The 16,389-nt window shown below is 44.2% G+C and overlaps 2 protein-coding genes across 6 annotated transcripts in view; one reads left to right on the top strand and one right to left on the bottom strand.

Moving 5' to 3' along the window:
- Positions 1 to 30: 30 nt before the first annotated feature.
- On the top strand, positions 31 to 5,701 carry dtx3lb.2 (deltex E3 ubiquitin ligase 3L b, tandem duplicate 2). 5 transcript variants are annotated; one of them, XM_084446265.1, is made up of 10 exons: positions 31 to 156; positions 614 to 757; positions 883 to 918; positions 1,017 to 1,044; positions 1,910 to 1,996; positions 2,154 to 2,400; positions 2,571 to 2,707; positions 2,844 to 4,277; positions 4,388 to 4,605; positions 4,833 to 5,701. In XM_084446265.1, the coding sequence occupies exons 2-10, from the start codon at positions 738 to 740 to the stop codon at positions 4,900 to 4,902; spliced, it is 2,277 nt and encodes a 758-aa protein (XP_084302391.1). In that variant the 5' UTR covers positions 31 to 156; positions 614 to 737; the 3' UTR covers positions 4,903 to 5,701. The 5 variants fall into 5 exon arrangements, with proteins under 5 accessions (XP_084302391.1, XP_084302390.1, XP_084302387.1 ...); XM_084446264.1 differs by having other exon boundaries at positions 1,012 to 1,044; XM_084446261.1 differs by having other exon boundaries at positions 883 to 1,044.
- Positions 5,702 to 7,825: 2,124 nt separating this feature from the next.
- Positions 7,826 to 16,389, bottom strand: part of LOC311315418 (low-density lipoprotein receptor-related protein 1-like) — a gene marked incomplete at both ends in the record, with an annotated part of 167,056 nt that continues 158,492 nt past the window's right edge. Inside the window, 6 exon segments of the mRNA XM_084446088.1 lie at positions 7,826 to 7,966; positions 8,276 to 8,420; positions 14,156 to 14,194; positions 14,824 to 14,917; positions 15,115 to 15,188; positions 15,297 to 15,398. Coding sequence (XP_084302214.1) covers positions 7,826 to 7,966; positions 8,276 to 8,420; positions 14,156 to 14,194; positions 14,824 to 14,917; positions 15,115 to 15,188; positions 15,297 to 15,398 — 595 coding nt within the window.

Raw genomic sequence — 16,389 nt, 5'->3', positions numbered from 1 at the left:
GAAATGAGCAGGTCTGAGCTCACGTGATCAGGACGGTGAGACCATGGATGTAGTGAGACGCGCCGACGGGTCTGAGCCCACGTGATCAGGACGGTATGAGCCGATCCCCCTGCGAAGGAAACGTCTCGTGAGGCTGCGGTCGGAGCGGACGAATCTGTACGTAAGCGAAATGGTGTTTGGCTATCGTGCTGTTCTAGCCTACTTTGAAAACACTTTTTTGAAGTCTGTTGAAATGTATATCACAAAATATTACATTCTGACACTGTCGACAAAAACTGAACTGTTAAAGAAATGTTCAAATCCGACACGCGTTTCATATCAAGCCTTATTGCTTTAATCATTGTGCTGAACTACGTGTCTACGATGACAAACAATTGTAACAATGTTAACTTTCAAATACCTTATGCAGTAGCCTAGGCTATGCATTTAAAGGCGATAGATGGGACATAATTTCCTACACAACGTTTCGTTTCAAGTAAAACGAAAGTGAAAGTTCAGTTGTGCTTGAACCGTCTACTTTGCCACAAGCTATGGCTTTGCGGACTGCGGCTGTAGCCTACTGTAGTCTTGAGTTATAGCTATTTGTATTTCTTACAGAAACTTTCATTTTCAGACGTGATTATACCCAGACATTACACAAGCAAGTGCTGACATTAAATGGTCAGTGGATTTCAGAACTGTTCCAGTGTTATTTCGTGAGGCCGAGATCTGAACCAATAAGACGGAAAACATGGAAGATGGGGATGAACCAATGGATGTGAGTAAATGAATGGATTATAATCAAGCAGCCTATTCGGTTAAATGTACCAGGGCAAATACTGCTTTCCAATAGAAATAACAACAGCAGCCTGACGTGTCTCTATGCTTCTCTGGCTTGTCCAGGTCGGCCCACACCAATCGCCCCCTCCAAGTCATGAGGTAGAGATCAGGATGAAGAACATAGGTCTACAATTTGTTTGTTTTTTCCTCAGTTTGATGAATACTGACCTCATCGCCCATTTTTTCTTTCAGAATAGATTTTTAACAGATGATGAAGGAGAAACAGTAAGAAATTACTTATTACGGTGTTATTACATATTTGTATCACGTTTATAATAAGGTGTCAAAATTGAGTAATTACTGAGTAACTAATGAGAAATCAATGATTGGTTAATGAGTAGTTGCTAATTAACTCTGAATCCATGACTGTATACAGTAGTAGACAATGATGGGTTACCAGAGAACAGACTGGGGACTGATTGATTAACTCTCTATAACTCTATCATAATACTAATGATAAAGTGATGACGAGGTTCCTGATAGGACCAGGATTACGTTGGGTGAATTTAAATCCATTTTAAAAGATTATGAAACCAGTTCTCCTGGTCAGTGCAACTGTGTTTGATAACTTCCCTACAACTGATTCTTTCTGTGAAAGTATGTCTCTCTGTATTGTCTGTTATGTTTCTTTTATTGCTGTAACTTTGTTTCTGCTGCCTACTTGGCCAGATCGCTCTTGAAAAAGAGATTTTAATCTCAATGATGCCTATCTGGTTAAATAAAGGATTTGATTGATTGATTGAACTAATGATTAAGTAATGCTGAGGTGAACTAATGATGAGGACTACCTAGTAACTACTCCATATGATGTATGACTTTAGAATAAGGTTCAGTACTCAAAAGAATAACCAATGATTAAGTAATCATGAGGTAAGGAAGCGATGACTACATGGTAACCAGTGCTGTTTTCTCCTATAAGCCTGGCATTAAAAAATCTTCTCTGTTTTGGTAGAGCTCTGTTAATCAGTAAATACTCATTAACTAATCAGTGGCCCTCATTAGTGACTCGGTAACTACTCACTCATGTTTGTGTACCTTATTATAAAGTGTTACTGCATATTTAACAGTTGTCCATTCTGTGTTGCCTCAGTTTTTCTCTTTTAAAGAGATGAGTGTGGATGGACCTGTTGATGATGCCTCTAGTTCCACCAGACAGCCAGACCTGCATTCCCAAATGGTAATGTTTCTGTCCTTGCAAATTAGCCATTGATACTGCTCAAGAAATCTTAGTTATAACCTTACCTATTACCGTATTTAACTTGATCTAACAACTCAGTTGTCTAACCCAATTTTTTAATAAACTGATAATTCATATGAGTGGTTTTGTCGTTTAGGATATGTATCGTTCAGAGGAAGAGATTGGGGAAAAGATGCCCACTGCAGCTCCTGATGAGGTCACCGCCCATGTCAGTTTGGCGTGGTCTGGGAAAGACATACCACCAAGAATGAAAAATGAACTCCAGAAATCTCTCCAGTCGTGGCTCAACACGGGCGGTGATCTGGAGACAGCGTGCTCAGTCAGTGTTCAGAGTCTGACAGAGAATAGTCGCTCGGCTTTGGTCAAGATACAGCCCTCCTCAGGTTAGAATCTCTTGAAAACTTGGAGACAGTACCTTCATTTTATTGTAATGATACATTCAATCGGTTGTACAAAAGAGTAGGTTGGATTTTGTTAGATATTATTATCACAAAGCATCTCTTTGTTCTCTCTCCTTTCAATCAAATCATTCATTGTTTTATCATGCGTCCAGCCTTGGATGCCCTTCTGAAGTTGAAGCCTAAGTTGCTCTTCAAAGACCATGCAACTTGCACTATACAGTTTCACAAGAGACCTGCTCAGCTCCATGCTCAAAGACCAGGCAGGAGCTCAATCAATACTACTGAGGATGTACGTATGTATCGTAAAGTTGCCTGGTTTATTAATGGCTATGAAATGTAAAATGCCATACTGTACATCACTTTGAATGGCTGTTGCCTAACCATAGCCTACAGTACACGTTATGTATTGGATTTTTACCCATCAGATCCCGATGAAAGTACATACCACTACCAGTAGTGACCGAAGTGTCTACAGACAGACTGAAGCTGGGTTTGTTGATGGGCAGAGTGGATCTTCAGAAACGGCTTCACCCAGTTGGGCTTCTAACCCAGCTGTGGATCCCAGTGATGGTGGTGGGGAGGACAGCTGCCTCGTCCCCCTGCTGACCTTCTGGTACGTCAACCAGGCCTACAGGAAAGAGCTGGAGCGGATAGAAAGAGAACATGGAGTCAAAATAACAGCAGATGTAAGAGTGTCCTTTAAAGGGGATCGTCCAGGCAGAGATTCACGCCCTCACAGGGCTCTCCAGGACTTCACAGACCTGGTCCTGAAGAGTACAGATACTGGAGAGATTGACAGCTTCCCCATTCATCTGGACCAAGCAGACTCAGGGGATTGTGTTCATACACTGATGAAGCTCCAGAACTATGATGCCAAATTGGTGCTGGCGGCTACCTCAAAAGAGTCCGTCATGTACGGGCCGAAACAGAGCATAATGTCAGTCCGGAAGGTACTTGGATTGGGCCACAACTCTTCAACAAGCATGGCATCCTCTGGAGCTGAGAATACACCACAGAAGATCAAGATGGACATCAAGGACCAGCTGGAGGCCAAGGGGCTGTCCATTGAGCAGAGTCTCTGGAAGCTGATGAACGCTGCTTTTGGTCAGAAAATCAAGGACATCCAAGGTAGATTTGGCGTGGAATTCAAGGAAAATCATGATCCCCTCTGCGGTAAAGTGACAGTGAAAGCCCAGCCCCTTGGTGACGGACAAGCAGCCTCTCTGGAGAGCCACGCCTTCAGGGCCCTGATATGTCTGTACCAGAGGGTGGCCACGTCCGTCGTGAGCTGCTACCTCCGGACGTCTGACCAGAAGGCGGCCGTGGGAGATGTGCTGAAGGAGATCCGCTCTCAACACCCTCTCGTCTGGCCAGAAGAGTCCTACGGTCCCTGGAGACTGATCGGCCTCCCAGAGCATCTGGGCCCTGCGGTCAGCGAGCTGGAGGAGAGGCTAGGGAGCCCGGTCTTCAAAGAGGAGGACAAGCAGAGGATCGGATACGCCAGAGACCAGAGGCCCGGGCCTGGAGCAGCTGTTGGAGGAGCAGCTGTTGGAGGAGCAGCCGGGGAAGGAGGAGGAGCTACAGGAGACGAGGAGGAAGAGAGATGCCCCATCTGCTTGGACGCGTTTAAAAACAAGGAGAGGTTGAAATGCAGCCATGGGTTTTGCAGAGATTGTCTGAAGGAAGCGGAGAAGAACCAAGGCCCCATCTGTCCTGTGTGTAAGAATGTGTTTGGGCAGGTGGAAGGGAATCAGCCACCTGGGTATATGACATCCCATACAACCCAGTCTACGGTCTTACCTGGATTCACCTGTGGCACCATCATTATCAACTATAATATTCCAAACGGACAACAGACGGTAGAATCCTTGATCCTAGATATTAATGAATGATTTTCAACCTTCTTAATTCATGTTCTGTGTGTATTTCTGAATACTTGAATCTATACTCTGTATTCACTTGGTTTCAGGAGAGACACCCCAGCCCTGGAAAGAGATTCCTTGGGACAAATAGAACAGCTTATCTGCCCGACAACAAGGAGGGCAGGGAGGTTCTGAATCTGCTCCAGAAAGCCTTCAAACAAAAGCTGATCTTCACGGTCGGGACATCCAGAACCAGTGGGATGGATGACTGTGTGACCTGGAATGACATCCACCACAAGACCCAACCTATTGGGGGACCAGCCTGGTACATCAGCTAACAACATCCCTCACATCTTAGAATGCTCAAACAATTCATATTATCCTACCTGTTCTGTTACAGTATGTGTTCATATTTAATGTCATATTCATTAATGCCATACATTATGATCTCTGTTCCACCTGTTGAGATTCAACTGACTGGAATTGATAGACTGGTCTGGAATGAATAGACTGCAGCTTAACTCATGCAGTCTATGGTGTTTCTGTCCACAGTTTTGGATACCCAGACCCTAACTACCTGACCAGAGTGAGAGATGAGCTGAAAGCCAAAGGCATCGAATGAACACATGGAGGAAGTCAGTGATCAGTGACTGGATTCTGTAGTCCTTAGTCTCTATAAACACATGGAGGAAGTCAGTGATCAGTGATTGGGTTCTGTAGTCCTTAGTCTCTATAAACACATGGAAGAAGTCAGTGATCAGTGACTGGGTTCTGTAGTCCTTAGTCTCTATAAACACAGAGGGAGCAGAGACCTGACACATCTAAACAGGCTTTGTGATTATTTGATTGTATAGTAGTTGTAATTCAGTGCCATCATACCACCTGACTTGGTATAGATAGATATTGTATTCTCTCTGAAGGCTTTTTGGTTTTTGAATCCATACATTTGACTGCGTGAACAGAGCATTTAGAGTATTCATTGATTTGTTTATTCTATAGTGCAGCTGGTTGATTTTGGTTTATCTATGATTAATGATAATCTGACATAATCAACCTATAGATGTTGATTGTCAGATTAAAGTTGAAATTGGAAATACGAACCATACAATATGTATCAGTTGTTGTCAATTCATTTTCAGATACAGTGCAATATACAAAGTACTTTGTAATTATTTGAATTATTGATTATAATGTTCATCATAATTATTTGAATATACAGTAACTTGAGGTTAAAGTACCGTACAGTTCTACTTCTAGCAATCAACATGATTCACAAGTTCTCTGTCAAATTTGCTGTTGTTCTGAGTTTGGATGACGACTGAAACCAAACTACACATGGTCTTTTCTGTTTGGATCGTATGAACAAACAGGTGTTGGGTTACCTCTGATAACATCTGATTGTATCCATTCAAATTAAAAGGTTTGCTCACATCTCCTTTGAAATCAAGCTGTCATTCATCACAACTTGCAAGTATACAGTAGGAACTTAGTATACAAGTATACAGTAGGAACTTAGAAAGAGAAGACAAAACCAGAAGATCGTTTTCTGTACAGTTTTTAAAATTTTATTTATAACAATCTGTTATTTAGTTTGTAAAGTACTCCAGCAAAAATTAAATTTCTTCTCTTTCCAGAAGAAAGTCTGAGCCTCCATGCATTGTGTACTATAAAAGCTGTAATTTCTCATTAAAAAACAAGGACTAATCAAAAACTTAAACGACTTAAATCCATAAATGCATGTATGATTTTGCAAAAATGCTCTTTAAGTCAAGTGATTGTACTCATCTCTTCTCTCAATTAAAAACAAGCATAAAATCAAAAATAACACTTGCTGACAGGTACAGTAAGCAACATATGGATTTGTTATTCTAGTTACTTCAACGTGTGTGTGTGTGTTTTCACATGCATTAAGATATGGCTGATCAGTCTGACAGAAGCAGCATTGTGGGACTGAGCGGCGCGTGAGACGCCCCGCGGCATTGTGGGACAGCAGAGCGTGGGAGACGCCCCGCGGCATTGTGGGACAGCAGAGCGTGAGAGACACCCCGCGGCATTGTGGGACAGCAGAGCGTGAGACGCCCCGCGGCATTGTGGGACAGCAGAGCGTGAGACGCCCCGCGGCATTGTGGGACAGCAGAGCGTGGGAGACGCCCCGCGGCATTGTGGGACAGCAGAGCGTGAGAGACACCCCGCGGCATTGTGGGACAGCAGAGCGTGAGACGCCCCCGCGGCCGGCAGGTGAGCAGCAGCGCTAGCAGCAGCAAGGCGTGGGCTGGGGACCAAACACGGGACCTACCACAGCTAGGGAACAACACAGGAATAAGCTTTTACACAACGGTAAGAGCACAGAGCTGGTTGTTCTCCTTAAGTGGCCAGGTGGACCGAGCCTCTACAGAAACCAAATGAAATGATAAAAGATGTACACTAGACCAGAGCCCTCTTTCACATCCACCCTTTATCCATCACACAGCTGTCCTTCAGAGGGGTTGGATGTGACAGGTTAGTTAGCGTGTCACGCTGACTCAGACACATCTCTCTGATAGTCTCGTTGATCGTTTGCTCTGGCCTGCCGTGACCTGGACACGCTCACTGCCCGCCCATGGAAGCATTCACAAGCCTGGGCTGAGTTTCCCAGAGGCATTGTAGCGCTGCGTTCATCGTAAGCTACGGCGTTCATCGTAGCGCTACGATGCCTCTGGGAAACGCAGCCATGAACGTTTCAACTCTTCATCAACTTCCTGTTCCTCACATGTCACCAGACAGCAAACACACTCATACTCTTATTCATCTGATTATGATACTTCAACATCACATGAGCCCATGAACACCATCTGGATATTACAGAAACAAACATACATGGACCTGCTTTACATTTGACGGTAGTGTACCCAGTACTGTCTACACACCGCAAGACATGAAGTCTGTGCAAGGAAGAGAAAACAATCATTTCATGAACATCGCTCTCTGAGAAAATTATATGGAAATACTGAAGTTGCCATCTGGAATTGACAATTTTTCACGTGCTGTACACAAATCATGCTATGTTAAACCTGCCTCGCACACTCGCAAACAAACTGTCATCAAGACAACATTGGTACCGACTTAGAAAACTTTGAGTTTGCCTTCCCCACTCAAAGTCAATACAGACAACAGACAGTTGGCACTGGTGAAATGGAACAATGTTTTTTTCTCTATACAATTCATACAAAAATAAAAAATTCAAATTGCTCCAATGATGATGCTTTTCTTCAAATTTTCTTTTTCTTTTCATTTCATTTTGCACAGAGGTAGTGGCTATTTAGGTAAAAGGGAAGGGACAAAAGAGTAAATTAAAAATATCTTATAGAAAATGTTTTGTTCATTTTTGACCAGAATCTTAAAAGAACAAAATATAATACTGCAATCACATACAAAAGTAGTCCTTCATGTTTGTACATTCTATACAGTGTTCACGCTTTTTTTGTTGATTTTCTCTCAGTTTTTTTTCTTTAAAAGGCAAAAAGAGGGGTGTGTCTGGAATGGTATGACCCAGGCTAATGGACAGTCTATGCCAGTGGGTCCACCAGGGGCTCCTCATCCCCCCGCGACAGCAGCTCCTTCTTCTCGTCCGTGCTGGCCAGGGAGTTCCGGCTGGTGTGGGCTCCCATGTACAGAGTGGCGTATACTGGGTTTGTAAAGTTGGTGGGCTGGGAGGAAACAGGAGGAAACTCTTAGAAATGTTCTTTATAAAGTAGGAGTGTGTGCGTGTGTGTGTGTGTGTGAGAGAGAGAGTGTGTGTGTGGGTGTGTTTGTGTGTGAGAGAGAGTGTGTGTGCGTGTGTGAGTGTGTGCGTGCGTGCGAGCGTGTGCGAGCGTGTGTGTGTGTGCGTGCGAGCGTGAGTGTGTGCGTGTGTGTGTGAGTGCGTGCGTGCGAGCGTGAGTGTGTGCGTGTGAGTGTGTGTGTGCAAGCGTGTGTGAGTGTGTGTGTGAGAGAGAGTGTGTGTGTGTATTCCCTACCTTGTCTGGGTCAAGCGTGAAGTCTGCGTCTAGCAGTTCCCCAGCGTCGTCGTCCGGCTCGCCCTCGTAGATCTTGTAGGCCGGGTTCCCGATCTCCACGTTCATGGCTCCGTTCGTCATCCTCTGGTGCTGGAAGCCCTTGGCACTGCACACATACACACAGACATGCACGCACACACAAACACACACACGCATACACACAAACACACACACGCGCACACACACACACACAGGATAGGAGAAGGTCATGACAGTGGTCGGCCACCTCAGTGGTCCTTGTAGAGGCTACATTGCGCAAGCAGAGACACCATCACATCACAGAGACCACCACATCACACAGACCACCACATCACACAGCCCATAACATCACAGAGACCACCACATCACACAGACCACCACATCACACAGACCACCACATCACACAGACCATCACATCACAGAGACCATCACATCACACAGACCACCACATCACACAGACCACCACATCACACAGACCACCACATCACACAGACCATCACATCACAGAGACCACCACATCACACAGACCATCACATCACAGAGACCACCACGTCACACAGACCATCACATCACACAGACCACCACATCACACAGACCACCACATCACACAGACCATCACATCACAGAGACCACCACATCACACAGACCATCACATCACAGAGACCACCACATCACACAGACCACCACATCACACAGACCATAACATCACAGAGACCACCAAATAACACAGACCATCACATCACACAGACCATCACATCACAGAGACCACCACATCACACAGACCACCACATCACACAGACCATCACATCACACAGACCATAACATCACACAGACCATCACATCACACAGACCACCACATCACACAGACCACCACATCACACAGACCATCACATCACACAGACCACCACATCACACAGACCATAACATCACACAGACCATCACATCACACAGACCACCACATCACACAGACCATAACATCACAGAGACCACCACATCACACAGACCATCACATCACACAGACCACCACGTCACACAGACCATCACATCACATAGACCATCACATCACATATACCATCACACAGACCATCACATCACATAGACCATCACATCACATAGACCATCACATCACACAGACCACCACATCACACAGACCATAACATCACAGAGACCACCACATCACACAGACCATCACATCACATAGACCACCACGTCACACAGACCATCACATCACATAGACCATCACATCACATATACCATCACACAGACCATCACATCACACAGACCACCACATCACATATACCATCACACAGACCATCACATCACATAGACCATCACATCACACAGACCATCACATCACACATACCATCACATCACATAGATCATCACATCACACAGACCACCACATCACACAGACCATCACATCACAGAGACCACCACATCACACAGACCATCACATCACAGAGACCACCACGTCACACAGACCATCACATCACACAGACCACCACATCACACAGACCACCACATCACACAGACCATCACATCACAGAGACCACCACATCACACAGACCATCACATCACAGAGACCACCACATCACACAGACCACCACATCACACAGACCATAACATCACAGAGACCACCAAATAACACAGACCATCACATCACACAGACCATCACATCACAGAGACCACCACATCACACAGACCACCACATCACACAGACCATCACATCACACAGACCATAACATCACACAGACCATCACATCACACAGACCACCACATCACACAGACCACCACATCACACAGACCATCACATCACACAGACCACCACATCACACAGACCATCACATCACACAGACCACCACATCACACAGACCACCACATCACACAGACCATCACATCACACAGACCACCACATCACACAGACCATAACATCACAGAGACCACCACATCACACAGACCATCACATCACACAGACCACCACGTCACACAGACCATCACATCACATAGACCATCACATCACATATACCATCACACAGACCATCACATCACATAGACCATCACACAGACCATCACATCACACAGACCATCACATCACATAGACCATCACATCACACAGACCATCACATCACACAGACCATCACATCACACAGACCATCACATCACATAGACCATCACATCACACAGACCATCACATCACACAGACCATCACATCACACAGACCACCACATCACACAGACCATCACATCACAGACCATCACATCACACAGACCACCACATCACACAGACCATCACATCACACAGACCACCACATCACACAGACCATCACATCACAGAGACCACCACGTCACACAGACCATCACATCACACAGACCACCACATCACACAGACCATAACATCACAGAGACCACGTCACACAGACCATCACATCACACAGACCACCACATCACACAGACCATCACATCACAGAGACCACCACGTCACACAGACCATCACATCGCACATACCATCACATCACACAGACCATCACATCACATAGACCATCACATCACGTATACCATCACACAGACCATCACATCACATAGACCATCACATCACACAGACCATCACATCACACAGACCATCACATCACATAGATCATCACATCACACAGACCACCACATCACATATACCATCACACAGACCATCACATCACATAGACCATCACATCACACAGACCATCACATCACACATACCATCACATCACATAGATCATCACATCACATAGACCATCACATCACACAGACCATCACATCACACAGACCACCACATCACACAGACCATCACATCACACAGACCACCACATCACACAGACCATCACATCATACAGACCATCACATCACATAGACCATCACAGAGACCATCACATCACATAGACCATCATATCACACAGACCAACACATCACACAGACCATCACATCACACAGACCATCACATCACACAGACCATCACATCACACAGACCATCACATCACACAGACCATCACATCACATAGACCATCACATCACAGACCATCACATCACACAGACCATCACATCACGGTCACCCAGAAGGCCTGGGACCAAGCCACATCACAGGAGCTGAACAAATCCAGCATTCATCCAGACACACACGGACCCTCTGGTCCACAGGGTCACATGACACACTGAAGCACCCACTGTGAATGAGACAGTCAGATCCATAGATACTGCACACAGACAGTAGATCCATCCTATTAAATGCTGGATTTTCCCATCCTGGCCTGGAACAAACCTCTCTCCACAGGATGACCGTAGCACTGGACACAACACACATACGGTACAATACTAATATATATATATATATATATATATATATACAATACTACGATATATATGGACACAGCACACACCACTATGGTACAATACTATATATATATATATATATATATATATATATACACATATATACAATAATACTATATATATGGACACAACACATGCCACTATGGTACAATACTATATATATATATATATATATATATATATATATATATATATATATATATACACAATACTACTATATATATGGACACAGCACACGCCACTATGGTACAATACTATATATATATATATATATATATATATATGGGTCAAAGACGTGACGCTTGTTTTTTTGTGCCCCTTTGGTTAAGTTTACATTTTTTAGGTTCAAATTTTTAAATAAACTTAAAGATTACTTGCATACATTCTTTTCTGACAACCTGCCATAAAAAGTTGTGGTTTTAATTCATTTCGAGAGAATTATTGAGTAAAAATGGCAAAAAATGTCTAAGTGGTGTAACCATAAAAACTAAGTACAGAAATGTTCTAATTGCTCAAAAGAGCTGAAAGTCTAAAAAAAACATATAAACTAGTTTGGCATAATCTTACATAAGAACTATTTTAAAGTTAATAAAATAAGTGGAACTATATTGTTCTGGATATTATCAATAATCCGGGGAATCATGTCAGTCAGGTCAACTTACATAAGTGTCTAGATGGTGTAACCACCATATAAGGAGTTTTTTTTTTTTTACAAGACGACAATTTTGGCGGGAAATGTATCACAAAGAAGGACCCCTCTCTGCTCTTCATGGTTGCATGTCAAGGTTAGTAACTCTCTTAGAAATATTGAGATAATTTGACATTTTAGGGTATGGTCAGGTATGATTAGGTTTACATGTCAAATGGTGTAACCAGTGGAAACATTGATTATTGATATTTATCATAAAAACAAGTATTTACTTTAAAAAGTATGTTTGAAAGTAGCTAGGTCAACTAGCTAGCTTTCATGGGTGTCCATGTAAATGCCTGACAAATTTGATTTTTAATGTAAATGTCTTGATTCAAATATGACTCCTATTATAAGTCTTTCTGTTTGATGCTATTTTAGGCAAGAAGCAATATTTTATGATGCAGCACAAGGACAACTAGCCCTCTTAAGAAGAAATGTTTAGTTTATTAGTCAGTTTTATTTATTTTCCAAGTATTCTTTCGAGAAAAGGGGAATTGTCATTTACATCATAGCCTACATGTTATTTGGCCAGACATTCTATGTTGTGTTGAGACTCAGAGATGGCCTGTCTAATAGGTCAGATACTTGTCTGCCATTTCATCATTAATACAATATAATAAATGTGGTAAATGTGGATGGTTACATCAATTGACACTGGGTTGTGTCAAATGGTGTAACCAGTGTTTGTTCATGAAAATATGAAATTATACAGGAATATTAATTATATTCCTATTCCTAACTAAGCATTATATTCTACTGTAGTGTAACAACATGTTTTTAGTCATTTTGACATACATTTCCATAAAACCAAGGTGTTTTCAGCATACCATATGACCCGCTCGATGTTGCAAAACTGGTGAAATATTACAATTTGAGATCACCCTGATAAAATCTATTCTTAGGTAACATGTTGCAATTGATTATTATTATGAGTACACCTACATACACTCTAGGTTGATAAAATATGGAATATTTACCGGCCTTTACTGGCCTTTTCTCTGGTTACACCACTTGACATTTTCAGGTGCATTTGGTCTTAAAATAATTGTGCAAATGTAATTTCAAATGACATAAAACCAACATAAATACAAAATCCACATATTAACACACCTGATGCAAGCTTTTAAAACAGTATTTCCCCCAAGTTTTTTTCCCCCACCCTTATTTGTCACTGACCCATATATATATATATATATATAGGCTATATATATATACAATACTACTATATATATATACAGTATAGTACAGTAGGGTAGGATGGAGGACAGTATGGACACTCTTGTGCCTCAGACAGACAGATCTATTCCCATAGATCACCACCCTGGGTTCCCACCACCCTGGGGTGGGGGGGGAGAGAACACAGAACTATACACCGCACAGCAGAGGATGGACATGGAAAATGGAGAGAGAGATGTACGGAGAGAGACAGAGAGAGAGAGAGAGAGAGAGGTACGGAGACAGAGAGAGGAACAGAGAGAGACAGAGGGAGGAACAGAGAGAGAGAGGAACAGAGAGAGACCAAGAGAGAGAGAGGGAGAGAGGAACAGAGAGAGAGGGAGAGAGGAACAGAGAGAGAAGGAGAGAGAGAGAGGAACAGAGAGAGACCGAGAGAGAGAGAGGGAGAGAGGAACAGAGAGAGACCGAGAGAGAGAGAGGGAGAGAGGAACAGAGAGAGAGGGAGAGAGGAACAGAGAGAGACCGAGAGAGAGAGGAACAGAGAGAGAGGGAGAGAGGAACAGAGAGAGAGAGGGGTACGGGGTGCAGTTTTTGGGTGGGAGGATGGAAGTAAAGCGTAACCCTGGCAACCATTACCGCGAGCGTCTGGAGCAGGATTTGCCCGGCCTGCCAGACCTGAGGGACAGAAGAGAGACCGTCACTCCCAGAGAAAGAGGAGAAGAGAGACTGTCACTCCCAGCAGAGAAAGAAGAGAGACCGTCACTCCCAGCAGAGAGAGAGAGAAGAGAGACCGTCACTCCCAGCAGAAAGAGAGAGAAGAGAGACCGTCACTCCCAGCAGAGAGAGAGGAGAAGAGAGACCGTCACTCCCAGCAGAGAGAGAGAGAAGAGAGACCGTCACTCCCAGCAGAAAGAGAGAGAAGAGAGACCGTCACTCCCAGCAGAGAGAGAGGAGAAGAGAGACCGTCACCCCCAGCAGAGAGAGAGAGACAGTCACTCCCAGCAGAAAGAGAGAGAGAGACCGTCACTCCCAGCAGAGAGATAGAGACCGTCACTCCCAGCAGAGAGAGAGAGAGGAGAGTCCGTCACTCCCAGCAGAGAGAGAGCAGAAGAGAGGCAGTCATTCCCAGCAGAGAGAGAGCAGAAGAGAGACAGTCACTCCCAGCAGAGAGAGAGAAGAGAGGCAAACGAGAGAGAGAGAGAGAGAGAGAGAGAGAGAGAGAGAGAGAGATCAGCGAAGGAGGAAGGGAGGTGTCCAGACGCGGTGTTCCCCTGACGTCCTGTGTGTGGGGGAAGTTGACTCACCCTCTCATCCTCTTCCTGTACCAGAACAACGCGCCCCCCGCCAGCAGGACCAGTAGAACCAGCAGCACCACTGGGACCACGATGGAGGCCGTGCCTGCACACACACACGCGCACACACACACACACGCACACACACACGCACACACGCACACACACACACACGCACACACGCACACACACACACACACACACACACGCGCACACACACACACACAGGAACATTTAGATATGGAGCACACACACACTGTAGGTGACTGGGTAGTTGCCAGCGGGTTTGGGGAGGTGACTTACGTCCACCAGACTCTGAGGAGACGACGCCAGAAGCCACCACCTCGCAGCGATGACCCTGCCAGCCAGGCGAACACCTGGACACACACACACCACACATGCACTTTGTTATTACAGACGGTGTGTGAGGTGTGTGTGTGTGTGTGTGTGTGTGTGTGTGTGTGTGTGTGTGTGTGAATACTCGCCTGCACTCTGGGAGGTGTGTGTGAGGGTTGACCGAGCAGTGCCCGTTGGCGCAGTACTCATCACAGCTGTAGCAGCTGGGCTGGACCCTGCCACTGGTGCAGCTACAGGACACACACACACAAGAACAAGGGTCAGGACACACACACACAAGACCAAGGGTCAGGACACACACACACACACACGATGAAGGGTCAGGACACACACACACACACGACGAAGGGTCAGGACACACACACACGACGGTCAGGAAATACACACACACAAGACCAAGGGTCAGGACACACACACACACAAGACCAAGGGTCAGGACACACACACACACACACACAAGACCAAGGGTCAGGACACACACACACAAGACCAAGGGTCAGGACACACACACACACGATGAAGGGTCAGGACACACACACACACACACACACGACGAAGGGTCAGGACACACACACACCAAGGTTATAATAGTTTTGCTTTTTTTAGTTAGTTTTTATTTTTATATCGTTTTAACTTTTTGTTATCAATTTCAGTTTAGTTTTGATTAGTTTTAAAGCAGGTTTGCTAGTTTAGTTTAGTTTTTTGAAAATGCTTAGTTTTAGTTTAGTTTTTATTAGTTTCAGTATTAGTTTTAGTGTTTTTTTTCTTCTGTGCTAGCCTTGTCAGACTATCCTGTTCTCCTGAGCTCACGTTGTTTCACTCTGTGTGAAACAAGCCATCTGGCGCACGTCAGGTTACTTCTGCGCAGGGGCATAGCTAAATAAAATGGAGGATAGATTTCATATCCACCCAAAATACTAGGCTTATGTATGAAATGAAAAAGACTAAAACTAAGGACATTTTCTCTTTAATCTTAGTTTATTTTAGTTAGTTTTGTAAACACACAATGCAGTTTTAGTCAGTTATCGTTTTTTTGTAAAGTCTATTTTTTATTTTTTATTTCAGTTAACTAAAATGTTTTTTCACACCTAGTTTTCGTTTTTTAGTTCGTTTTTGTTAACTAAAATAACCTTGACACACACACACGACGAAGGGTCAGGACACACACAAGACCAATGTCAGGACACATAGATGAACTATGTCTGTGTGTGTGTTTGTGTG

This window comes from Borostomias antarcticus (genome assembly GCF_949987555.1).
Source record: "Borostomias antarcticus genome assembly, chromosome: 11".
Classification (NCBI taxonomy): domain Eukaryota; kingdom Metazoa; phylum Chordata; class Actinopteri; order Stomiiformes; family Stomiidae; genus Borostomias; species Borostomias antarcticus.
This window is presented reverse-complemented; position numbering and strand designations above follow the sequence as displayed.